This window comes from Schistocerca gregaria, chromosome 3, assembly GCF_023897955.1.
Source record: "Schistocerca gregaria isolate iqSchGreg1 chromosome 3, iqSchGreg1.2, whole genome shotgun sequence".
Lineage (NCBI taxonomy): Eukaryota > Metazoa > Arthropoda > Insecta > Orthoptera > Acrididae > Schistocerca > Schistocerca gregaria.
Window position 1 is genome coordinate 227,732,631 of NC_064922.1, and position 27,213 is coordinate 227,759,843.

The window sequence follows — 27,213 nt, forward strand, 5'->3', positions numbered from 1 at the left end:
GTTAAGTTTTTGTACTTACCAGTTCTGATATTACCTATGATTGTAATAACATTTGTTGTACTTGGTTTAGAAAAGTGAATTGTATGAACAGTCCTTGTTCAATCTGCTGTCATGTACATCTTCATATAAACTATTTTTTTAAAGTGCTGTATTATTATTATTATTATTATTATTATTTTGTTCACTTTAATATATTATCATTAACATAGCTTCTTGCTTGCTCTGTGGTTTCTTAGTGATCAGAATACATGTTGTTGTGGTATTGTACTGTCCTGTTGAAACGTAGAGTTCCAGTGAAAGGAAAAGATTTGAAGATATAACTGTGCAGCCTGTTTTGTATGCCGATGTATGCAAGAATCTAGATGAGCTTTCATATTAATGTGTCCAATGCCTGCATATCATTTAATGTTGGTCCCTCTCTCTCCCAGGTCTATTCATCCCTCAAGATTCAGTAGCCAATTTCCTTCAAGTGAAAAATCTGCTAATTTACTGTTATGATTTCCAAACACAGGGTGTCGTTGAATGCTTGAAGATCATTACAAGAGAAAAATCAATGCGCATTGCCAAGTTTGCTTTTGATTATGCAACAAAAAATAAGCGAAAGAAAGTAACTGCAGTCCATAAGGCCAATATTATGAAACTTGGTGATGGCCTGTTCCTTGAGAGCTGTAAAAAGGTAAGAAAAAAGTTGACTTGTCTTAAAAGCAGTCAGTTTGTTTGCTGGCTCTGTTGCAGTATCTGCATGTCATTGTGAATTTCAAGATGATTTATATATTTTGTTTCAGATGGCAAAACTGTATCCAAAGATTGAGTTTGAGACAATGATAGTTGATAACTGCACAATGCAAATGGTGTCCAACCCAAAACAGTTTGATGTGATGGTTACTCCAAACTTGTATGGTAGTATTGTGGACAACTTGGCCTCTGGCTTAGTGGGTGGTGCAGGCGTTGTTGCTGGCGCAAGTTACAGTGCCAATTGTGTTGTCTTTGAGCCTGTAAGTATATTTCAAATGATATTATTATAGTAATAAAAATATTTTCAAGTTTTGTGTTCTTTAAACAATAGGTCATACAGTTCATCAAGCTCAGTGCTTGGTTCATTTATTGTGTTAATCTCTGGTCTTGTTCTTTCAAGCCACATTTCTGAATCTGACTTAATTTTGCAGCAGTCACATCTTTGTTTTCCACTTAAAATAAAGCATGATTGAGAACTCACCTCAGTTACTTCAGCTACGAAAAACAGTAGAAATTCTGGCATAGAGTATGTACAACTGAGTAAATATGATTTATTCATCTTATTAAAAACAATTTTGAAGTCATTTTATTTTATATATAGGAGATATGTTAAGATCATCTATAACAACATTTTAGAAAATGCAAAAGTTTACATTATTTTACATATATTTCTGAGATACAGATTCACAAATACTTGCTGTAGTTTTCAGCAGGGTCAGTGCGCCCTCCCCCTCCCCCCCCCCCCCCCCCCCCCCCCGCCCTCTTCCTGAAATAGCTGTCCTTTACACTATGTGACCTAGCAGGTAGCATCACTGGCTAGCATGCTGCTGGTCACCAGTTCTGATCCAACCACCCACACTTATTTTTCATTTTGTATTTGTCATTTTTGTAGGGTTCCCAAAATTAATTTTGTTTGTTTAGTATATTCTGGAATATTCTAAGTTTATAAATAGTTGCACAGTCCATCCAGAAGGTCATTTCTGTTGTGGCTATGCATTGGTGTTAGTAATAAACATGCTTTTGGTGCTCAACTTTGTAGTTCCTTGATGGTCCTGCTGTTAGATTTGGGCTCAATTCTGGTTGTGACGTGATACTGTTTGGTGGGGACTCTGGATATTTCACCACTTTGGATCTAATTGGGCAACATGAAAGCCTTCACCTACACAGACTGGAACTGGAATACAGCCAGCACATTCTTCCTACAGCCTGTATTTTCAAGAGACCAGTGGTTTAGAAAAAGCAGCACATCAGGTGTCATCAGTGTTTTTCAGAGACATTGGTCGGTACCCCGACAAAATGGCTGAAACAATTTGACCGATTAGCCAAATCCAATAGGTGAGATGACATGATGTGTTGGCAAATGTGTGTACGTTTACTTGAATGGCACAGTCCAGCTGTGGTTTGACAGCAACAAAGAGAAGCTCAGTAGCTATGATAAATTTCAGGCTGAACTGAAGAAAACAGTTGGTAACAATCCACTTAGTGGAATAACAATTGGCGAGCAGAGCTGACTGCCATGGCAAAACAACACATTCCTACAAACAGGATGTGCTGGCCCTATGCCACATTGTGAATCTGAATTTGAAGGAAGCTGGCAAAATCTCACTTGAGTAACAGAAAATTTGTATGAAGTTCTTGTTGAAAAGCTTGTTACAGCAGAGGAATTCATCAAGAACATTGAGGAAATGCAACAGAAAAAGATCTGAATGAAATAGGTATGACCAACTTCACAATGTAATCCCTCACATCTCTTATACGCTAGGTATAAGAGAGGGGATGAAGGTCATTGGAGTACCCTCTGACAAGGTTGCTACCAACAAGCTGCAGAAATTCTCAGTAGCAGCACAGAGGTAGCAGTCACTCACTTAGCTGTTGAATTCAGGAAAACTAAGTGAGGGTTACTATCTATGGAGGTGAGGCTTCCACAGAGGAAAATCCTCCATGGGTATCAGTTACAAAGATACCAGGAAATTTCATTGACATCACCATTGATGATCAACCATCCCAGCTGCTGATGACGGAATGGCTTCCTTGTCTGTAATGTCAAACATTTCTTTGCCAGCTAAAGAAAACTAAATTTGTGTGAAGAAAATGGTTGTGCTGAAAAGTCGCAGATGACAAATGGCTCCAGCTGACAGGAACGTGTATTGAGAGAATCACTGTTGGTGACAGAACACAGCCCTTTGAATTGGTTGTTTTTGCAGAATGTAGTCATGGCTGGGACTTCCTGCATACATCATAAGCAGTCAAGACAGTGGAAAACCACATCTCCAGATTGACAATGCTATTTGAATAAATACACATAGCAAGATTGATCTGGATGGTTGTTTGACATTGTCATCTTGTCATAAGCAATGAGAGGAGTTCCAGTCATCAGTTTAAATGTTCAGTTAAATTATGAAGCTTTTGTCAGCTGCGAGAAGATACACAGGGTCACAGAAGAACTCTGCATGCTAGTGACAGTCATAAGCATTGTAGGTGGTCTAGGACTACTTTGGATCACTAATTGTCAAGAGCAACCACAATGCACCCCTGAAGGTGTGTGTGTGTGTGTGTGTGTGTGTGTGTGTGTGTAAGGGCAGCAGAACTAATCCAGGAAGGGCTGCTTATGCCATGACTAAAGAATCTGGCTCTGCTACTACTACACTGCAGTTAACACAATTGAAGAACTTAACTGTTGAACTGTCAATAGGATTTGTCCTGATCAAGTAACAATGTGAGCGAGTTTTAGCCATTATGTGCCAATTTTCAGACACTTTCAAATCCAGAGAGGAGAAACAACTTGTAGGGTGTTGTAGGCTGAACGAAGGGTAATCCGGGAGGGAGTGGAGAAGATGCTGCAAGATAACATGATTAAACCTTCAGAGTGTCCTTGGTCCTCATGAAAGAGGATGATGGTCCATGGCATTTGTGTGTAAACTACCAACTACTGAACAAAGCCATGAAAAAATGTCTGCTTACTGCTACGCATTGATGACACTCTAAACTGCTTGAGACGAGCTAAATAATTCTCAACTATACACATGCAGAGAGGCTACTGGCAAATCTCCACAGCTTCTGATGGCCCGAGTTTAAAAGTTATGCCATTTGAACTATTAATGCTCCAGCCCCTTAGAGTGTATGATGGACAATCTGCTTCAACACCTTCAGTGGATGATATGTCTTCGCTATCTGAATGATGTTTTTCGATGACATTTGAAGAACATATAAACTGCCTGACACCATGTTGAAGTGTGTTCAAACTGCAAGCATGCCAGAATCTGAAAAAAAAGTCTCTTCACCACCAAAGAAATAAGTCTGGAGTCTGTCCTGATCCAGAGAAAATAGCCCCAGAGCAAATAAGAGCGGTCACATATTACCAGACACATCAGCACATTCATGATGTAAGAATTTTTTTCCCCCAGCATGTGCTTATACTACCAATGACTCATAAAGGACTAGAAGTACCAAGGCACATCCCTTACAAGAACTGCTGCAGATGCCAAATTGTCCTGAAATAAGAGCAGGAAGATCTTACCTTGTCCTTAAAGAGGTGCCAACATCATCTTAAAGCCTAGTATAATATAATGAAGATGCTTATAGTCAATACTTCAGTGATGCAAGTGGGTATGGGGTAGGTGCTCCTCAAGTACAAACCCAGGAAAATGCTGTGAAAATGATGGCTTATACTTCCAAAGTACTCTCCAAGTCGAAGAGGAAGTACTCTATAACCAAGAGTACATTACAGTTGTTTCGGTCATCAAGTTCCAGCTATATATGTGTGTGGCAAACCATTTGCTATTATGACAGAGTCACTAACTTGCTTGTCGTGACGCAAATCTAGTGTTACCTGCTGTGAGGATTTTGAGTTTTGACCGTGCATTTGTCTAATGGATGAAGGGTATCAGACAGTAATCTTATACATATATATAGCAATTAATAGAAAAACTAAACAGGCTTTACTTTGAGGACAATGAAAGTAGAAAAATTCATATGAATGAAGCAATAAAAGATCGCAAGCCTAATTTGGCATATTAATTTGAAACATTAGGTTTAAGAAAATTGAATAAGAGTTGTTGATGTGACTTTCATTAAAATTCCCTTTGAATAGCTCATTGGATACACATGAATACAGAACGATCTAAGTTGTGGGTTGCAGTAGTTACCATTAATGCACCAACCAGTAATCATAGAAAGCAAGATAGTACTCCACTCTTGTAATAACGGTTACAATCGCTATCATTACATGATTCAGTACTGAGATGTTACTGGAAGAAACACTGAACTAAAGTCAGGCATGAAAAGATTTCTGACTTAACTGATATACACTTTTATATTGCCATTTATAGAAATGCATCAGATTTCTTTAGTAGCAAAAATATACCATTTATCTTTATAATATGAAAGGAATATGGTGGGAACCCATAAACTAATATGGTCTCACTAGGCAAACTCTGATTATTTCAGAAGCAAAGTTCAGTTCAACCAAAATTTTACTCAACACTGAACTCGATTAACCTCAATCAATCATTCACGATTGCACTCAAGGCTAAATTATGTTTCAAATACATTTGTGTGCCCTTTTCATCACCTGTGAAGCAGGTATTTTTAGACAGTAACATTTACACCCTGTGGCACTGAATTTTTTGCACATTTATTACACAGAAACAAATCACTATTTTGTTAGAAAGAGGATACTCAGTTTTCTGCACACTTAGGATGGGATACTGCATCAGTTCACAATTAGGATAAAGTTAGAGTACAAAACAGTGGTTTATAGCACTCGAATTATTGTTGAAAACACTCACACAAATTACTGGTCCATGCTATAATACATATCTGTGTGTCTGAAGTTGGTGGAGCAGTGGCAAGCAATTTGGCGGCTAACTGTACTCACGGCTCTAGATGTCGAATGCTCTTTACAGTTTCTTCTTGGCGACAGATTTTTATCTTATTAAAGCCATTCCTTATTCCCTCTTTCTGGAATTCTTTTTATAGACCTGGCTTTGTTTTGATATGTGCTATTGTTTAGTATGATGTTTCCATCTCCTTTTCAGCAATTTTGGTCGCCTTGGGGTTTGACCTCCATTTCCAACGTTTTCCGTTCAGTGTGAGCCATTTGGGGATGAACACCCTACCTAGTTTCCATGGTGCAGGCTCCTCTCCCCTCCCTTTTCCCCTTGCATTCTAGCCCTCTTCCTGCTAGGTCAACAGCACGGTAGCCCAGTCTTTGTGGTCGGGCTGTTAAGTACCCACTTGGCTGAGCCCCTTGACAACACAGGGATCACACTGCTGGTACCTGAGCTGTTAACACCTCGTGTATGCCAAGGAATCGATGCTCATCACTTTCGGGCATCAGAACTCCCGGCAGTGATCGCTGTGCCAGACAGCCCTTGCTGTGGCTGGGTGGCGCCCACGGGGCGGGTCCATGGTCAGAGTGGATGGTACTAGGGTAGACACCTTGCACATGATGCGACAAAAGCCTTAACATCCTGGCCATTCCCCCCCACAAGGTTCACAACTCTTTTGTGGATACATGCATAACGACCACAGGACCCTGAGCTAGTGCAGCTCTTTCCTTTCCAGGCTGCATACCTTCCTTTTCCATATCCTTCCCTATCCCCCATCTCCCCCCCCCCCCCCTCCCACTTTACATACCTATGGGAGTACGTTTCGTGCCTACATCCAGAGAAGGACACTTGAAACTGTAAAACAGTCTCTCCTCTTCGCGTTCTCTGCTGGCAAGTCTCTGTCCTCCCCTTCTCCTTCTCTTTTCCTTGCCTCTTCTCTCTACCCTATTCTCCGCTGCAGCGTTTGAGACCTGTCTTCTTTCCTTTTCTTTGTACCTCTCTTTATCTTTCTTTCCTCCCTGTGTGTGTCTGAAGGCCAACCCACACGTAGCTGCTGATGGGGTAACGCATAATTCCCCACCCCGGGTAGACAGGTAGGACACATACGTACCCCCATGGTAACGGCCAGGCCCAGGGAGGGGTGATGACCTGAGCTGGTGCCTTCCGAACGTGCCAATTGTTCCCTCCATCCGTTTGTCGGGAGGTGTGAACAATAACCTAAGGCGGGAGTGCCTTCAGAGAGGGCCCCCACAAGGAAGGAGTGCGCCATCATAGACTTATGCAATGGTTTCCTCTACATCTAAAATTTCTGCTCACAAGCGAAAGTTAAATGAGTCTCAGCCACTGACAATTTTTCCATCAGTGCCACAGTTCCTTGTTGTTTCTCAATGTGATGAAGGTCAAGACTTCTCCACAGTCAACCCTTTAATTATTCAGAAAGGTGTCAACAGTCAACTGCCCAGGCACAAAAATTGCTCTGAACTTCACTGCTACACACCTTCCCTGTCTGGGTGGAAGCACACAGCACTTTAAATTCAACACGCAGGGTGGTTCATACATGCTCACTTGATGGATTGTCCAATGAGGAAATTCAAAAGTACCTGTCTGACTAGGGCCTAACGGCTGTTCATAAAGTCATGAAAAGGGTTGACAAGGACTTGGTTCCAACCCGAACTATCTTCTTGACATTGGACATAGTTAAACTTCCATCGAACTTGAAAGTGGGCTATGAGATAATTTCAGTTCACCCTTACATCCCCAACCCTATGTGTTGCTATTAGTGTCAGCAGTTTAATCATACCAGCCAGTTGTATTCCAATCTGGCCAAATGCGTTACGTGTGGCAAGGATGCCCATGAGGGTGCTTGCCCACCTCCATCACCTCGTTGCATCAACTGCATGGGTGACCACACTGCTTCCTCAAGAGATTGCCCCATTTTCAAAGATGAACAGCTTATTCAAGAAATCAGAGTGAAGGAAAAGGTGTCTACATTTGCTGCTCATAAGTTATTTGCCAGTCGAAAGCCCACTGTGCCTCCAGGTGGTAAATATAGCACAGTCCTTGCATCTCCTCGGCCTACTAAGGAGGAAGGCTTGTGATATCACCTTTAGTGCCATGGTCATCAGATTGGCCAGCGCAAAGATCGCCCATTCAGCCTCCCTACCATCACCTGCTCACTCTGTTCCACCCTTCACCAGCTTCTGCTAAATCACGAGCGCCAAAATCAGACACTAGGGCTTCCAAAAAAAAAAAAAACTCCTTTCAAAGATTTTTTTACGTACCCCGACTTCACAACCATTGATTCCTCACTCATCTCGACGTCCTGTTTCCACGGAGGTCATAAGAAACCCAGTTCCTCTCCTTCTCCGCCATGGCATATCTCATCTACAGCACCACCTGGCGGTAAGCACCCTTGACTGTTTTCAGTGTCGCCAAGACGCACTGCTGGCGGCTGATCAACCGGCCGATCGCTGGTGGCAGGAGCTGCTCCTGAACAACCTATGGATTAGGATCTTCTGCCTTTGGCTGAACCCCGTTCCATGCTGTCAGCCACCGGCTCTCAGCAGTCATTGAGTTGAGAGCAACCGTGGCAAGATTTTTCCCTTTTCTGTCCACCCATGTCCATTACACATTGGACTATCTGCATCATTAGAGCTGGTCGGGATGAATTGTCAATCCTCTTATGATCCTACTCGCCGGTCATCTTCTGTCTTCAGGAAACGAAACTGCGTGCCAACGACCGCTTTGTTTTCCCTCATTTTCAGTCAGTCCGGTTTGACTTCCCTTCTGTTGAAGGCACTCCAGCACATGGAGGACTCGTGATTTTTCTCCATGATACTGTCCATTATCACCCAATCCCCTTAAATAGTTCCTTCCGAGCTGTTGCTGTCCGTCTTTCCCTTTCTGCATACACCTTTTTTCTTTGTACCGTATACATTCCATTGTCAACACTGATGGCAAGAGCTGATCTCCTTCATCCTCTTGGTCAGCTCCCCCCCCCCCCCCCCCCCCCCTCCCCCATTTACTGGTTATGGGCTTCAATGCCCACCACCCGCTTTGGGGATCTCCACATCCTTGTCCGCGAGGCTCCCTATTGATTGCAGTCTTCCACCAAGCGGATCTTGTTTGCCTCAACACTGGGGAGCCTACATTTTTGTCTGCCTCCATGACGAATTTCTCTCATTTAAACCTTTCGGTTGGTACTGTTCAGCTAGCTCGGCACTTTGAGTGGTTTGCTCTTGCTGGTACACACTCGAGTGACCATTTTCTGTGTGTCCTTCGATTGCAGCCACAACTTCCATCTATGCGCCTGAGACGCTGGAAGTTTGACCAAGCCAATTGGACACTTTTTTCGTCTCTAGTGACATTCAATAACCGTCACATTCCTAGTGTCAATGATCAGGTCACTCATGTTACAGAAGTTATTCTTACAGCCGCGGAACATTAAATACCTCGCACCATTGATTTACCCTGGCAACCCCCTGTTCCTTATTGGAATGAGGCGTGCCGTGACACAATACATGAGCGACAACATGCTCTTCGCGTATTCCGTCACCACCCTACTTTGGCCAACTGTATGTGCTATAAGCAGTTACGTGTGCGATGCTGTCGCATCATCTGTGATAGCAAGAAGGCAAACTGGGATTTCTTTACTACCTCTTTTAACACCTTCACTCCCTCCTCAGAAGTTTGGAGTCAAATTCAACAGTTATCTGGTGCGCCTAGTTTCTCCCCAATCTCTGGGCTCGCGCATGCTACCTTAGTGGACCCCCGTCACAGTTTCTAACTCATTGGGTCAACACTTTACTGAGATTTCGAGCTCTTCAAATTACCTGCCAGCCTTTCTCCTGAAGAAATGTGCAGCGGAAGTGTGACTTCTTGCTTTCTCCTCTCCAAATAGCGAAAGCTATAATTCTGTTTTCTTCATACGGGAACTCCAACACGCACTCTCTTCTTCTCACTCTTCTGCCCCAGGACCGGATGATATCCACATCAAAATGTTGCTGCATTTATCATACTATAGTCTGCACTACCTCCTTCGTCTTTATAATCGAATTTGGACCGACAGTACTTTTCTCAGACAATGGCGGGAAGCTATCGTCATCCCTGTTCCGAAACCTGGTAAGGACAAACATCTCACCTCTAGCTATCGCCCCATTTTTCTCATGAGTAGTGTGTGTAAGGTTTTGGAGCTGGAGTGCCAAAGCCTTTTAACGCCTGCCCAATGTGGTTTCAGAAAACATCGTTCTGCAGTTGACCATATTGTTACTCTCTCCACTTCTATCATGAACAATTTTCCCAGGAAACGCCAAACGGTAGCTATATTTTTTGATCTGGAGAGAGCATACGATACCTGTTGGACAGGCATCCTCCACACACTGTTCTCTTGGAGCTTTCGAGGTCGGCTGCCCCTTTTTATTCATGAATTTATGGCAGAGCGCACATTTAAAGTGCGAGTGAACACTACCCTCTCCCGTACTTTCTCCCAAGGGCTCCGTGCTAAGTGTTGTACTGTTTGCCATCGCCATAAATCCAATTATGGATTGTCTCTGGCTCCCTTTTTTGTGGACGATTTTACAATCTACTACATCACTCAATGGACCAGCCTTCTTGAACGACTTCTTCAAGGATGTCTCTATCACCTGCACTCAGCTTTTTTCCCAGTAAGACCATTTGTGTCAATTTTTGGCATCAAACGGAGTTTCTTCTGCCTTCCCTACATCTAGACCCTGTAGACCTTCCGTTCGCAGACGTTGCTTAATTCCTGGGTCTTAGGGTTGACAGAAAACTGTGCTGGCCCTCCCACATTTCCTATCTTTTGGCTCCCTGTCTGCGACCCATCAACACCCTCCATGTCCTGAGTGGTACCTCCTGGGGAGTGGACCGAGTGGTCCTTCTCCATCTCTAAGTCTTTATGCCAAGACTGCTGACCCTCCGTGGTCCAATCAGCGAGCTGCTCTCCTGAGTGATTATGCTAGCCGTACGTCTTCCATGCCTGCTAATCCAGTCCATGACCTTTTCGACACCGCCTTGGATTTAGGGTATGTAGGTATGTAGGCTGCCCATCCTCTCTACCACCACTGGGAGTCAGCTTCCGTCAACTGCTATGTTCTCTTTCTTTCCACTTTCCTAAAACTTTCTTGCCAACTGGGGGTACGACACTGCCTTGGCTCTGGCTCTGGCTCTGGCTCTGTCCCTGGACCTGCCTGCTCCGTGACCTTTGTTAGCTTCCCAAGGATGGTACCCCTTCTCTTATAATCAGGTATTTGCTGCTCTATGCGCACAAGTGAAGGATGCCACATTTATTTACACTGACAGCTCAGAAACATCATTTGGTGTTGGGAGTGCCTATATTATTGGCGTCACCCCTAATCGATTTCGGCTTCCTGACCAGTGTTCGGCTTTGACTGCAGAGCTTTACGCTGTTCTCCAGGCTTTCCGATACATCCGTCACCGTCAGCAGATACAGTATGTTATATGCTTAGATTCTCTCAGTACTCTCCTCACTCTCCAAGCTCTCTACACTGTCCACTCTCTGGTCCCCCAGATTCAGGACTGCCTCCACTTGGGAGGCGTCTCTGTGGCATTCCTCTGGATCCCTGGACACATTGGTATCCATGGAAAAGAGGCGGCCAATATAGGGGCCAAGGCTGCAATCTCTCTCCTTCAGCCTGCTGTTCGCATGGTTCCCTTCGCCAATCTAAAGAGTATTTTATATTGTCGTGTTGCTCTTTTATGGCACGCACATTGGTCTACACTTCCCAAGAATAAATTGTGGGACGTGATAGCTCTTCCTGTACTTGGACCTGTTCCTCCTGAACTCATCTCCGGGAGGAGGTAATTTTAACTAGACTCCGGATATGGTACTGCCTTTTTAGCCATCGGCATCTTTTAAGTGGCAATCCTTCCCCACTTTGTCCCCTTTGCTCCCAAGTGTGGACTGTGAGACCCCTTTTACTTGAGTGCCCCTATTTTACTCCGCTACACACTTAACTACAGCTGTCGCCTGATGTTGTTGTGGTCTTCAGTCCTGAGACTGGTTTGATGCAGCTCTCCATGCTACTCTATCCTGTGCAAGCTTCTTCATCTCCCAGTACCTACTGCAACCTACATCCTTCTGAATCTGCTTAGTGCATTGGTCTCCCTCTACGATTTTTACCCTCCACACTGCCCTCCAATACTAAATTGGTGATCCCTTGATGCCTCAGAACATGTCCTACCAACCGATCCCTTCTTCTGGTCAAGTTGTGCCACAAACTTCTCTTCCCCCAATCCTATTCAGTACTTCCTCATTAGTTTCGTGATCCACCCATCTAATCTTTAGCATTCTTCTGTAGCACCACATTTTGAAAGCTTCCATTCTCTTCTTGTCCAAACTATTTATCGTCCGTGTTTCACTTCCATACATGGCTACACTCCATACAAATACTTTCAGAAATGACTTCCTGACACTTAAATCTATACTCGATGTTAACAAATTTCTCTTCTTCAGAGACGCTTTCCTTCCCATTGCCAGTCTACATTTTATATCCTCTCTACTTCGACCATCATCAGTTATTTTGCTCCCCAAATATCAAACTCCTTTACTACTTTAAGTGTCTCATTTCCTAATCTAATTCCCTCAGCAGCACCCGACTTAATTAGACTACATTCCATTATCCTCGTTTTACTTTTGTTGATGTTCATCTGATACCCTCCTTTCATGACACTGTCCATTCCATTAAACTGCTCTACCAGGTCCTTTGCTGTCTCTGACAGAATTACAAAGTCATCGGCGAACCTCAAAGTTTTTATTTCTTCTCCATGGATTTTAATACCTACTCCTAATTTTTCTTTTGTTTCCTTTACTGCTTGCTTAATATACCGATTGAATAACATCGGGGAGAGGCTACAACCCTGTCTCACTCCCTTCCCAACCACTGCTTACCTTTCATGTGCCTCGACTCTTATAACTGCCATCTGGTTTCTGTACAAATTGTAAATAGCATTTCGCTCCCTGTATTTTACCCCTGCCACCTTTAGAATTTGAAAGAGAGTATTCCAGTCAACATTGTCAAAAGCTTTCTCTAAGTCTACAAATGCTAGGAACGTAGGTTTGCCTTTTCTTAATCTAGCTTCTAAGATAACTCGTAAGGTCAGTATTGCCTCACGTGTTCCAACATTTCGACGGAATCCAAACTGATCCTCCCCGAGGTCTGCATCTACCAGTTTTTCCATTCGTCTGTAAAGAATTCGCGTTAGTATTTTGCAGCTGTGACTTATTAAACTGATAGTTCGGTAATTTTCACATCTGTCAGCACCTGCTTTCTTTGGGATTGGAATTATTATATTCTTCTTGAAGTCTGCGGGTATTTCACCTGTTTCATACATTTCCTCACCAGGTGGTAGAGTTTTGTCAGGACTGGCTCTCCCAAGCCCGTCATTAGTTCCAATGGAATGTTGTCTACTCCGGGGTCTTGTTTCGACTCACGTCTTTCAGTGCTCTGTCAAACTCTTCACGCAGTATCGTATCTCCCATTTCATCTTCATCTACATCCTCTTCCATTTCCATAATATTGTCCTCAAGTACATCGCCCTCGTATAGACGCTCTATATACTCCTTCCACCTTACTGCTTTCCCTTCTTTGCTTAGAACTGGGTTTCCATCTGAGCTCTTGATGTTCATACAAGTGGTTCTCTTATCTCCAAAGGTCTCTTTAATTCTCCTGTGAGATAAGCCTCTACATCCTTACATTTTTCCTCTAGCCATCCCTGCTTGGCCATTTTGCACTTCCTGTCGATCTCATTTTTGAGACGTTTGTATTCCTTTTTGCCTGCTTCATTACTGCATTTTTATATTTTCTCCTTTCATCAATTAAATTCAATATTTCTTCTGTTACCCAAGGGTTTCTACTAGCCCGCGTCTTTTTACCTACTTGATTATCTGCTGCCTTCACTACTTCATCCCTCAAAGCTATCCATTCTTCTTCTACTGTATCTCTTTCCCCCATTCTTGTCAATTGTTCCCTTATGCTCTCCCTGAAACTCTGTACAACCTCTGGTTCTTTCAGTTTATCCAGGTCCCATCTCCTTAAATTCTCACCTTTTTGCAGTTTCTTCAGTTTTAATCTACAGTTCATAAACAATAGATTGTGGTCAGAGTCCACATCTGCCCCTGGAATTGTTTTACAATTTAAAACCTGGTTCCTAAATCTCTGTCTTACCATTATATAATCTATCTGATACCTTTTTGGTATCTCCAGGGTTCTTCCATGTATACAACCTTCTTTCATGATTCTTAAACCAAGTATTGGCTATGATTAAGTTGTGCTGTGTGCAAAATTCTACCTACTATGTTTCCTTCTCTCCCTTTTCCTACTGCCGAATTCCAGTCACCCATGACTATTCAATTTTCATCACCCTTCACTATCTGAATAATTTTTTATTTCATCATACATTTCTTCAATTTTTTCGTCATCTGCAGAGCTAGTTGGCATATAAACTTGTACTACTGTAGTAGGTGTTGGCTTCGTATCTATCTGTCGCCTGATATATCTTCCATTTTAGCAGATGACACGCGCTCAGCCGGTGGCGTTCTAGAGTTTATTAGTGTCAGTGAGATGATGTCGGTCATTTGAAGCTCTTTTTGGACAAAACACCCCCCCCCCCTTCTGTGGTGGTGGTTTTCTAAGCTTTCTTTCAGTTTTTTTTTAGTTTTCCCACTTTTCGAGTTTCACTTCCATTGCCGCTGTTTTTTTTTTTTTTTTTTTTTTTTTTTTTTTTTTTTTTTTTTTTTTTTTTTTTTTTTTTTTTTTGCCGAAGCCAAAGACTGGGCGCTAATGACCATAGCAATTCTGCGCAAAAAAAAGAGAGAGAGAGAGAGAGAGAGAGAGAGAGAGAGAGAGAGAGAGAGAGAGAGAGAGAGAGAGAGAGAGAGAGAGAGAGAGAGAGTTGCTGGCCGTATGACTGTCTCTAAGAATAATAGAATACATGACACTCCTTCTGATCCTACGGCCTTCCCCGCCCTGGTAACCCCTTGGTAAGAGGGTCAAGCTCGCCGGTCTGGGCTTAAGCCTTTCCCTCAGTACCTGGTTTGTACCAGGGCAGATGGCGAGAGTTTTGCCACTAACAAGCCTTTGTATTTCATGGAGACAATTGAAGACAAGTGTGGCGAAGTGGAATCCATGAGTAAAATGCGGTCCGGTTCTTTGATCATGAAGACATCTGCTGCCCAGTCTGAAGCCCTGCGTGATTGTGACCATCTTGGTGACATCCCAGTCTCTGTTGCACCCCACCAATCTTTGAACTCGGCACAGGGCATCATTTTCCACCAGGACCTTCTTCACCAAACTGATGAGGAGCTCCGTGCAAATCTTGAGCAGCGAGGAGTCCAATTTATCTGCCACATACAGCGAGGCCCTAAAAACAATCGCAGCAATATAGGTGCCTTTATCCTGGCCTTTGAGGGGGATCCCCTCCTGGTGAAGGTTAAGGTGATGTAAAACCTTACAGTCCACCACCGATGAGATGCTTCAAATGCTTACAGTTTGGACACACGTATTCCTGCTGCACCCCCTCCATGACGGAAGTGCCTGTTCTCCCCTGCCACTGTGCATAAATTGTAGTGTGCAGCATCCTCCACACTCGCCAGCATGCCCGGTGTATGTGAAAGAAAGACAGATTCAAGAGTACAAGACCTTAGATCGACTTACCTACACCGAGGCTTGTCGAAAATATGACCGGCTCCATCGCGTGCCTATAACTTCTACTTTTGCTTCAGTTACATCCATTCCCCATGCTACGTCCTCCTCTGCCCAGCCCCGCCCCATTCGCCCTTTCGTCAATCTCCCATTCCCCCTTCCCATCAGTATCCATAATACCCACCCCTTCGGGTGCTGCTACTCCTCCCCCACTGCAGACGTGCTCTCCTTCTTAGGGAGCCACCGCTACTGGAGCTCCCTCCCAGAACTCCCCTGAAAGGCAATATGCAGCTCCGCGGCTGGTGGGCGCCAAGATTGCCAGGCGTAATTGTGTGCCCGACCTCGCTGCAGTCTGCCTTTCACTTCCTTCACAAGACAAGAAGCAGAAACAAAAGAACAAGGGCAAGGTCCCTCCAGTACCCCCCTGAGGTGCTGACTTCCCTTGTCCAGCCAATGAACCAACAGAGTTTGACCCCTCGTATACGGACATTACCCCATCCTCATTGGTGATGAATGGCGACTCCGCGGCATGACTGGCTTCAGTCCATTTGCTTCCCATTTGGACTCCAGCTTGAGAATCCTCCAGTGGAATTGCAATGGCTATTTGCGTCACCTCCCAGAATTGCAGCCCCCTCCTTTCCTCCTACTGTGCTCCTTGCATTGCTCTCCAAGAAACCCATTTTGTCAATTCTTACTCACCCACCAATTGTGGGTTCCACTCTTTCTGTCTGAACTAAATTGGCCCCTTGCAGGCTTCTGGTGGTGTTTGCACCTTGGTCTCAAGGACATCGTTAGTAAATGGGTTGCCCTCCATACCACTCCGGAAGCAGTTGCTGTCAGGGTCCATCTGGCCACTCTAATCACAATCCGTAGTCTCTATATCCTGCCTTGACAGGCCACCCGCATCCCTAACCACCCTTCTTCAACTCCTTTCTCCCTTCTTGCTTCTAGGGGACTTTAATGCCCACAACCCTCTTTGGGGTAGTCACACGACTACAGCCCTGGGCAGGACAGTTGAAGCTGTTCTGGCAGGGCTTGATCTCTGTCTCGTAAACACTGGCACTCCCACACACTTCAGTGTGGCATGCAGAACTTTCTCTGCCATTGATCTTACCATTTGCAGTCCTGGCCTTTTCCCCTCCATTCAGTGGGTTTCCACGATGACTTATGTGGCAGTGATCATTACCCAATTGTTTTCACCTTCCTTCAGTATATCTCCCTCTGCTACCATCTCCCTATACTACCGCACAGTAGTATTGATCAGTCTACACAGACTTTGACTGCCGCAGCTGTTTCAGCCATTCCTTCTTCCTCTGGTTCCCCCCGTCGGAAGACGGTCCCTTGGTGGCCATAAAAGACCACCACCATGTTCTTAAGTGCTTAAAGTGGCACCATTCTACTGATCTCCTGCAGGTCTTTCAACGATTTCGCACCCAGGCCCATTACCAAATGAAATTTCAGAAACAGAGTTGCTGGGAATGATATGTGGCTGACATAGGACCGCACACTCCCTCTTCACAAGTTCGGACGAAACTCGGGCGAGTTTTTGGCCATCATCATCATCATCCTACCGGCGTTGCAGGAATTTCTGTGCATGGTGTTATTCTTACCTGTCCGAACTTTGTCAAGGAGCATTTCACTCAACATTTTGCCCAAGCGTCTGCATCAACTCAGTATCCATCTACGTTCCTCCTTAAAGAGCGCTTGGAATGACTGCCTTTGTCTTTCGTTTCTCGCTGCTTGGAGCTATATAATACCCAATTTTGCAAGTGGGAATACGCCAGTGCTCTCACCCTCTGTCCCAACGTTGCTTCTGGACCAGATCGCATACATAACCAAATGCTCCCTGTGGAGTGAGGGGGTATTACCTACCGAATGGCAGGAAAGCATTGTTATTTCAGTGTTGAAGCCTGGGAAGCCACCTCTTCAGTTGGACAGCTACCATCCAATTAGCCTTACCAACTGTTGTGGTTGGCAGGAGAGCCAACCGTGTTTTTCTAAAAGAGGCCGAAATGCACGTGTTTTAGCTAAACTTTAATCCATTAATGACGAACGTCGCTCTTTATAGTACATGATTCACAATATCAATAGAAACTTACAATGGCACCTTGCTTGGTCATAGCAAATAACGTAGCTGAAGGCTGTGCTAACTATCGTCTCGGCAAATGAGAGCGTAATTTGTCAGTGAACCATCGCTAGCAAAGTCGGCTGTACAACTGGGGCGAGTGCTAGGAAGTCTCTCTAGACCTGCCGTGTGGCGGCGCTCTGTCTGCAATCATTGATAGTGGCGACACGCGGGTCCGATATATACTACCGGACCGCGGCCGATTTTAAGGCTACCACCTAGCAAGTGTGATGTCTGGTGGTGACACCACATTCCTCCCCCACAAATCGGTGTACGGTTGTGGCATAAGGCTTCCGCCTGCTGTGGGAAGGACCGCATGTTGACGTATGCGACGAGGTGGGAAGCCTAACAACAGGCGAGGCTGTGCCACCCGCACCCTGCCATTCGGATCGCGGGGAGCTAGGAAACGCCTGAAAACCTGCTCCAGGGTGCACGCCAACATGCGGTGTAAGCGCCCGTAGAGAGACAGGAGGGGCCGAAGGGTCGACCTCCATCGGGCCGGGGCACCCTACGGGCGAAGACGACACATGGTCCGGAGCGGGCAAGAGTTCCATATCGGAGGACAACTGGTCCCGGGAAGCGATCGGCGGTGCGTGACGCAGGAAGGTGCCCGGCGGTTGCAGCGACACGTCCACTGCGGATGTCGCCGGCGGTTGCAGCGGCGTGTCGCCATGGGGCAAAATGGAAGGCAGCGTCGGTAACACCTGGGGCTGAGGCGAGCCAGTAGATGGGTGCTGACCGGACGGGACCGTCGCTGAAAGCAGACGGCGAGCGGCAGATCCTGTGCGACGACAGAGGTGCAGGTGATTGAGATGCCAGCGCACCTCACCAGAAGCCCCCAAAACCAGATACATAGTGCGTCCAAGGCAGCGAAGAATGCACACTTCGAGCCAACGCAGTGAACCTCGGTAGTGGCGATAGTAGACAACGTCACCTGGAGCAAAAGCAGGTGTCTGCCACTGCACAGGAACCGGATGCGGCGGATGTAGCAAAGACATCAAGGTTCGATGATGACGACTGTGGAGCAACTCAGTAGGCGAGCGACCATCTCGGGGCTGAGAGCAATATGAGGACAAAAAGAGCAATAACGCGTCCTCCCGAGAATGCGACTCTTTCAACTTCAACATCTGTGACTTGAAAGTCCTGACCAATCGTTCAGCGGCACCGTTTGACTGAGGCGAAAACGGCGCGGATGTCAGATGTTGAATACCATTGGCCTTGCAGAATGACTGTAATTCTGCGGACATGAATTCTGGGCCATTGTCAGAAACAATAGTCTGGCAATGCAAAAGATAGCGGATAACGCTTGGATGGTGGCAAATGATGTCGTGGAAGACATCCGGACAACAAAAGGAAAATTACTGAATGAATCTACCACAACCAACTATCGAGCATTCCAGAATAGACCAGCAAAACCGATGTGTAAGCGTTGTCAAGGGGAAGTGGCTTTTGGCCATACAAAGAATTTCCGCGGTGGTGCTGATTGTTGTTCGGCACACACCATGCAAGAAGAGCATATATTCGTAATCGCGGCATCGATTCCGAACCAAGTACAGTGCTGATGAGCAAGTTGTTTGGTTCTCACTATACCCCAATGCCCTTTGTGGAGAAGCTGTAAGACAGAGGACTGTAACGAACTTGGTACCACGACCCTGGACTGATCATTATCAGAACGCAACAGCAAAACACCACATCGTACAAAAAGTCTCTCCTTGTGAGCAAAAAATCGGCGAACCAACGGGTCCCCGATCCGTGACTTTGACAAGGGCCATCGCATAGCAACAAAACGCAGAACGGGAGCAAGGGCAGGGTCGGCAGCTGTGGCTGTAGCTACACAACGAAAATCAATCAGAAACGATTCGACCAAGTCATTGGTTTCCGCATCAATGAACATGCAAGCAAGTTCGGAAGAATCGAATGCCCTATCCTCAGCAACAGACAAGCGGGACAATGCATCGGCGTTTCCGTGCTTAGCAGTGGACCGATACAAGATATCGTAGCGGTACTGCGAGAGGAAAATAGACCAGCGAATGAATTTCTGCGCTGTACGTGGCGGTACATGCTTGGTTGGATGAAAAAGCGATGTCAAAGGTTTGTGGTCTGTGATTATGGTAAAGTGACGACCATTCAAGAAATCATGAAACTTTGTAACACCAAATATGAGAGCCAATGCTTCTTTCTCGATCTGTGAATAATTTCTTTGCGCAGACGAGAGCAATTTGGACGCAAAGGCAATAGGGCGATCGTGCGATCCATCTTTGTGCACAAGCACAGCACCGATCCCGAAATCCAATGCATCCACCATCAACAAAAGGGGCTTCTGGGGATCGAATGGCGTAAGGCAAGCATTGGAAAGTAACACCGATTTCAACTGGAGAAAGGCGCTTCGCATTCCGTCGTCCAGACGAACGGAACACCCTTACGGCGTACGCGATGCAGCGGAGCTGAAATGGAAGAGGTGTGCGGCACATATTTATTATAATAGTTGATTTTTCCCAGCACACACTGTAGCTGCTTCAAATTCTGCAGCGAAGGCAAGTCTCGTATGGCACGGAGGTGCGTTGGACTGGGATGTATGCCTTGGGCATTGATTACATGTCCCAGTTATGGCAAGTCCCGAGCAAAAAAATACACATTTGTCCTTTCGCAAGGAGACTATTTTGTCGCAAGACCTGAAATAATGTTCTTCTTCCGTCTTTCCAGAGATCACAATATCGTCCAGATAATTTGCTGCAGTAGGGACTGACGCACAAACAGTTTGTAGATATTGCTGAAACAATGCAGGGGCGGATGCACACCCGAATGGCAGTCGTTTGAATCGATACAAACCGAGATGCATGTTAACCACCAAAACCGCGCTGGGATTCTTCGTCCACCGGTATTTGCAAGTACGCATCTGCGAGGTCCAACTTCGAAAAATATTTACCCGGGCACAGTTTGTCAAAAAGATCTTCCGGGCGGGGTAAAGGAAAAGTTGCAAATTCACTGTTGTCTTGAAGTCCACACAAAGTCTCAACTTCCCGGAAGGTTTTGGCAAAATTACTAAGGGTGATGCCCAGAGAGAAGCCTGCACACGTTCAATTACACTTTGTGATTCCAAATTGAGTAATGTTTTTGCGACCTCATCACGCAATGCGTGGGGAACATTGCGCGCTCTGAAAAATTTCGGTTGCGCGTTTACTTTCAGTTCCAAATGTGCTTTATAGTTCTTAGCGCAACCGAGGCCCGGTGCAAAAATGTCTGCAAATTCTTCACATAGACAAGAAACACTGTCTGAAGGCACCACCTGGTTCACTGATAGGACATGATTGACTATAGACAAGTTAAACAACTGAAATAAATCGAAACCAAACAAGTTCACTGCAGAAGAAGAACGAAGGACGTAAAATGACACAAGTTTTGTACGTTGCAAGAAGGCTGCACTGTCCTAACACAGGGATCCGTTGATCTGAATAGCTGCTTAGCGTAACATTTGCGGCACGCAACGGAGGTGTGCACAGCAGTTTTTAAGTGTCTTAATTGATCAGTGAAACTGCAGCTCCGGTATCGAGCTGGAATGGTATCACTTTGCCGTTAATGTCCAAGTCTACATAAAGTTTATTGTCCTGCTGACGACAAGAGCGACTGTCTTGTGCAACGTGAACTGACACTGGTACATAATCACTTGCGACTTGACAGGAGTGCCGGCGATGTCGACGCACACTATTTTTGGGACGAACACAGTCACTGTTAGAGAGTGGCACTTGGCGGAGTGGAATGAACGACATGAATTTCCATGGGCGAAGTTTCGCGAGCCTGAGTATCCTTGGTTCGATTCCGGCGCAAAGCAAAGGGCCTGGAACGGTTTTGAGCTTCCAATCTGAGCTTTCTCTGGCAAACACTCTGAACATGTCCTCTTTTATTACAATAAAAGCAAATAGCTTGGCGTGACGGGCAATTCTCATGCGAATGTTTAGTAGCACACCACGGGCAAGATTTGTTCACTGCATTTGCTTGCCGGCGTGGTACACGTGGCTGAGAGCCTGGCGGCAGCGGCGCGAGGACTGTTTACTGTTTACTGTTCCGTGCAGCTCGCACGGCAGGCCGGTTAACCTGACACACTGCTGGCGAAGTTTCAAATGATTCCTGAGCAAAGTCAAGTGTGTCCTGCCGATCCAATATGTCCATCATTTGTTGAAGGGAGGGATTTGCTAGTTTCAAAAACTGTTCCCTTATATGGACATCAGAAACGTTCTGTGCAATTGCATCACATACCATAGTATGTGAAAAAGGGAGTCCACATTGACACTCAAAAGCACAATCCCTAGTAAGGCCTTGCAAGGTTGCAACCCACTCCCAATCAGTCTGACCTGTCATACGTTTTGTACGAAAGAAGGTATACCTTTTTGCAACTACATTGACTGATTCTTTGAAATACGCATCTAATGCAGACAAAATTTCTTCGTAGGACACAGTTGCTACGTCGCGTCGGGGAAATAATTTGACTATCACATGGTACGTTTGCATCCCGATGGAGGAAAGGACAAAAGGCTGCTGCTCATTACCTTGAATTCTGTAGGCGGCGAGATGGAATCCAAATTGGCGTGACCACTCTGTCCAGCTTTCCAGTGCAGCATCAAAAGGTCGAAAAGTGGGTGCAACAGCGTGTTGTGGCTGTGTTAGCGGTGCAGCGGTTGCTGCCGCATCGTTTTGTATCGCACGTTGACCATGGACGCTGTCCAAGGGCATCCAGTAAGGCCTGCGTCTGCTGATTCTGTAAGCGATAAAATTCGGAAAGTACATCTGGAGATTGTGGCGAAGCCATTACACAAGTAAATCAGGGCAATTTAGATAAGAACACTTTTACTCTCGTCGCCAATGTTGTGGTTGGCAGGAGAGCCAACCGTGTTTTTCTAAAGGAGGCCAAAATGCACGCGTTTTAGCTCACACAGGCTGGCGTGAAGTCTGGAACATGACAAGGGAATTAGAATTGAGAAAAATGGACGTAGCTGGTGGAATACTTAACTTTAATCCATTAATGACGAACGTCGCTCTTTATAGTACATGATTCACAATATCAATAGAAACTTATCATGGCGCCTTGCTAGGTCGTAGCAAATGACGTAGCTGAAGGCTATGCTAAACTGTCGTCTCTGCAAATGAGAGCGTATGTAGACAGTGAACCATCACTAGCAAAGTTGGCTGTACAACTGGGGCGAGTGCTAGAAGTCTCTCTAGACCTGCCGTGTGGCGGCGGTCTGTCTGCAATCATTGATAGTGGCGACACGCGGGTCTGACGTATACTACCGGACCGCGGCCGATTTAAATGCTACCACCTAGCAAGTGTGGTGTCTGGCGGTGACACCACACCAACGCTCTCTGCGAGCTCCTTGAATGCCTGGTGAGTCGGCTGCTGGTTTGGATCCTTGAATCCCGCAACCATTTGTCATTGACTCAAGCTGGTTTTCGCTGTGGCTGATCTACGGTGGATAACAGTCCACCTGGATCTGCTATCCGGTCGGCTTTTGCCCATTGACAACACCTCTTTGCAGTTCTCTTTGACCTGCATAAAGTGTAAGACACCACCTGGCGCCACCACATCCTCACCACACTTCACGACTGGGGCCTTCGTGGCGCTCTGTCCGATTTTATCCGTAACTTTCTTTCTTGTCACTCTTTCTGTGTCCAAGTTGGTTCCTCTTACACCACTTCCCATCAGCAAGAAAATGGGGTTCCACAGGGTTCCATGCAGAGGGTCCCTCTCTTTCTCGTTGCCACTAATGGACTGGTGGCAGCTGCTGGACCAACAGTGTCTCCTCCTCCCTTTCCCTTTTTGTATGCCGATGATTTTCTTATCTACGTCACTTCATCCCATCATGGGCGCTACAGAATGCTGTCTACAGGGGGCAATCTACCAGGGGGCGCAGTCTTGGGCTCTCTCCCATGGCTTTCAGTTTTTGGTGGCCAAGTCTTGTCATGCCTTCCTGCTATAGCTGTACAGTACATTTCTATCCAGACTATTCCTTGATAGCTAATCCCTCAAGGTGGAGGACACCCATCGTTTTTTGGATCTGGTCTTCAATGCGCTGTTGACATGGCTCCCTCATCTTCGCCAGCTGAAGAGCACGTGTTGGTTACATCTCGATGCTCTTGGATGTCTGTGCAGTACCACCTGGGGTGCAGACCACTCTATTCTCCTAAGATTGCAAAAAGTGCTGGTCCAGTCTTGTTTAGACTACGGGAGCCCTGTCTATGGTTCTGCATCACCTTCGACATTGCAGATACTAGATCCCATCCACCATTGTGGGTTCCGACTTGACTGGTGCCTTCCGGACTAACCCTGTGATTAGCCTTCTCACAGAGGTGGGAATTCCACCACTGCGAGTTTTTTGCCGACAACAGCTGATATCTTAAGCACTCTGCATTCGCTGCACCCTAACTATGGTCTCCTTTATCCAGACACGGAGATAAACCTCCTGCGGTGGCGGCCCCGATGTGGGTTTACCATGGATGCCTGCATTTGGTCACTCTTTTCTGAGCTCCAGCACTTCCCTTTACCACATCTTTTCTCTGCTGACGCACGTACCCCTCCATGGTGCGTCTCTCGGCCACAGCTCTGTCTTGATCTCTCCATCAATTCAAAGGATTCTGTCCCTCCGGAGGTCCATCGCCACAAATTCTACTGTCTCCTCAGTTCATTCCAGGGTTCCGAAGTGATTTGTACTGATGGCTACATGGTTGACGGTCACACTGCTTATGCTTACACCTATGTGAGACACACAGAACTTCGTTCCTTGCCAGATGGCTGCAGTGTTTTTACTGCAGCATTGGTAGCAGTGTTTTTACTGCAGCATTGGTAGCCATTTTGCATGCACTGGGCCATGTCTGTTTCTGCCCTGGACTGTCCTTCATTATCTGTAGTGAGCAGTTTGCATGCTATCGTCCAGTGTTGTCCTCGCCACCCTTTGGTCATAGCTATCCAGGACTCCCTTTCTCTCCTTGATCAATGTGGATGCTCAGTGGTTTTCATTTGGACCCCAGGCCAAGTTGGGGTCCTTGGCAATGAACTTGCCGATCGACTGGGTAAATTGGCTACTAATGGGCCATGTCTTGCTAATGGCATTCCGGAAATAGACATTCACTCGGCATTACATTATCAGGTTTTGGTACTTTGAAATGCAGAACGGCACACTCTTTCTTCGCCGAACAAGCTCAGGGCGATAAAAGATTCTACCTTATCTTTTACATTTCACAATACATGTTCCCTAAGCATGAACCAACTTCCAATATACAAATTTTTCTTTGTGAACATACATATATTATAAAATTTCATTATTTTACATATCATTTAACTTTTTCCTTATATACTTTGTGAACCTTAAATTTCCTGTCACACATCAATGACCTCAACTAACAAAGTACAAACACTTCATAATAACAGATACGTAGTCCAAATCTACTTCTAATCGATGTAGGTGTTAAAAGTGGCTCTGAAGCTTCAGGAATTCAGCAGCAAAATGGTATATGGAAGCAGACACAAACACAAGGACACTGACTACCTTTCAAGGAATCCATTCGAGAAATACAGCAGCGTACATGAAATCTCAGCTCATTGCATTAAATGGCATTGCTGCTGAACAGAGAGAAGATCCAGCAATGCTGAAAATCATTGAAGTCGTTCAGTAAGAATGAGGAAATGACCAAAGGAGAATTCCAATAAATACACAGAACATTGTTTAGAACAACACTTGGCTGGAAATGATTGCTCAATATCGCAGCTCATCTACAACCAGCTGCCGTGAAGTTATTTCATGGTGCTCAAACATGTGGCCACCTGGGACTCTGGCCAGGTTAATACTGGTCATTAGCCACTGTAAGGAATGCAAGCAATGGATTCATATGTCACATTTACCTCTGGGGTACCAATCTGCTTACAGCAGCACTATTTCATTGAATTGTAATCAACTTCTTGGTCACATTTCTGAAGTTAACAAACAGAAATCAGTGGATAATAGTCTCAGCTAACTATTTCGCACTGTACTGTCACCAAAGCTGTGCTGACTTCCAAAGCTCTGGAAATTGCAATGTTTCTTGTAGAGGACATCACTTTGAAGCACTGAGAACCTTGTAGGATGATCTCTGGTTGTAGGAAAGAATAGTGTGAGGTAATTTCATGTTGCAACATTACCTACAGGATAAAAATTGTATACCATCCACAGAATGCTTTAATAAGATGTTGGCAGATATTCTCTTCATATCAGTTGATTTCGAACGGAGAGATTGGGATTGCAGCTCAGCCGACTAGGGATTGCGTTTGTCGAAGTGGGCAGGAGGAGAAAGGAGGGAGAGATGGGAAAAGGTAGAAGACTACTGCAAAGAAGGCAAACTTCTCGATATAATATTGGGTTGTTTTGAAAATCAGCCTTATGTATTTACACAGACATGTTTCAACACGTCCTTCTGTGGGTCAGATTTGTAAAGTATAATATGAAATTCATAATAATTTAACTGTTGTAGGCCTAATAATTGCTGTATGTGCAATTTGCTTTGTTTAGACACTCACCTTAAAATTAAATTGCTAAATAAGCTGCATTATTATACACTTTTTTGTGCTCTTTTTCATCATTTTTTTGACAGCATGTCGTCTGCAAACTAGCCATGAAGAAAATTAATGCATATCAAGAACTGTTTCGTGGGTAGAGGATATGTGCGTTTTTGTACTTACGTATTTTCGTCCTGTTGCATGTCTGGTTGGTGTCTCGATCAGTGGCTATTCAGTGTGCTGATCCCACAGTTTTTCACAGAATTTGTGCTCATTAGTTCACTTCACATGCACTTAAAGAAAATGTGGTGAAACATGATATGAGCAGACACTTCTGACGCCATTCTCTGTAAGAGATGTTATGTTGTTGCTGCTGCTGCTCAGTTGTTCATCATTGTTCTTGTGTTTGTAGAGAGCTGCAAAAAGGGTGGGGAGGGAACCGAGAAAACTAAAGGTTTTTTCCTTTTTTAGGCTGTTTGAATGTTATGTTTTACGTGGGGAGGTGCCTTTGTATAGTTCATTGAGTGTTCCAAACAGTGTTTTGTTGCATAGTTTTGTGCTTTCATTCAGGGCTCTCTTTCCTTGTATTATTGCATGTGATAGTTCTCCACTCTTGTGAGTTTTTGATAGACTTGCTTCCTCTGAGGATCTTAAGATCAGTCTCCATGTTATTTGGGTGGTTGTTTTCTTGTATTAGATGATCTGAAAAAGTGGAGTGTGTACTATCACTTCTTAGGGATCTAAGGTGAACTAAAAGTTAACTAATAGATTCCTGCTTTGGAGAATTTGTCTCCTGAGGTATTCTAAGTGCTTAGATTTTTCTGTACTGTGTTATTTGTGCAGAATGATATTTGTAGCCTTTGTTTCTTCTGTATATTTCCCACCCTGTGGACATTTTTGTTACTGTATGTTAGTATGTGCATGCTGCCCTCTTTGTGGGGTGTTTGTTCTCCTTTAATTTGTTGTTAAGTTTATCATTTGTGTGTTGCACCCATTGTCTGTGGCAATTCGGTGTATCGTGTTTAGTTCCTGTGTGTAGTTGAGTTTGTCCAGTAGAGTTCTGTTGAGCCTATGTAGCATACTTGAGTTTTTGTGCTTAGGGTTGGTTGGAGTTGATGTACTTCTGGCTGTAGGTTTCCTGGAAATTCCAAATTGTTGATTCTGTGTATGGTGATGTCTAAGAAATTGTTTCATTTCCTTTTCTGTCTGTGGTGAATTTTATTTTTAGATGAACTCTGTAAATGTTTTATTCAGGTATCTGTTTCATCAGTCAAGCAAATGTCATCCACATATGGGTACCAGTATATAATCTTCTGTTTGGCT

The 27,213-nt window shown here is 44.9% G+C and overlaps 1 protein-coding gene across 1 annotated transcript in view; it reads left to right on the forward strand.

The window, feature by feature from the left end:
• LOC126355982 (probable isocitrate dehydrogenase [NAD] subunit beta, mitochondrial) overlaps positions 1 to 27,213 on the forward strand; it is a 59,301-nt gene that overhangs the window by 31,462 nt on the left and 626 nt on the right. The window contains exons 6-7 of the mRNA XM_050006597.1: positions 512 to 676; positions 786 to 995. Coding sequence (XP_049862554.1) covers positions 512 to 676; positions 786 to 995 — 375 coding nt within the window. The remainder of the gene's footprint in view (positions 1 to 511; positions 677 to 785; positions 996 to 27,213) is intronic.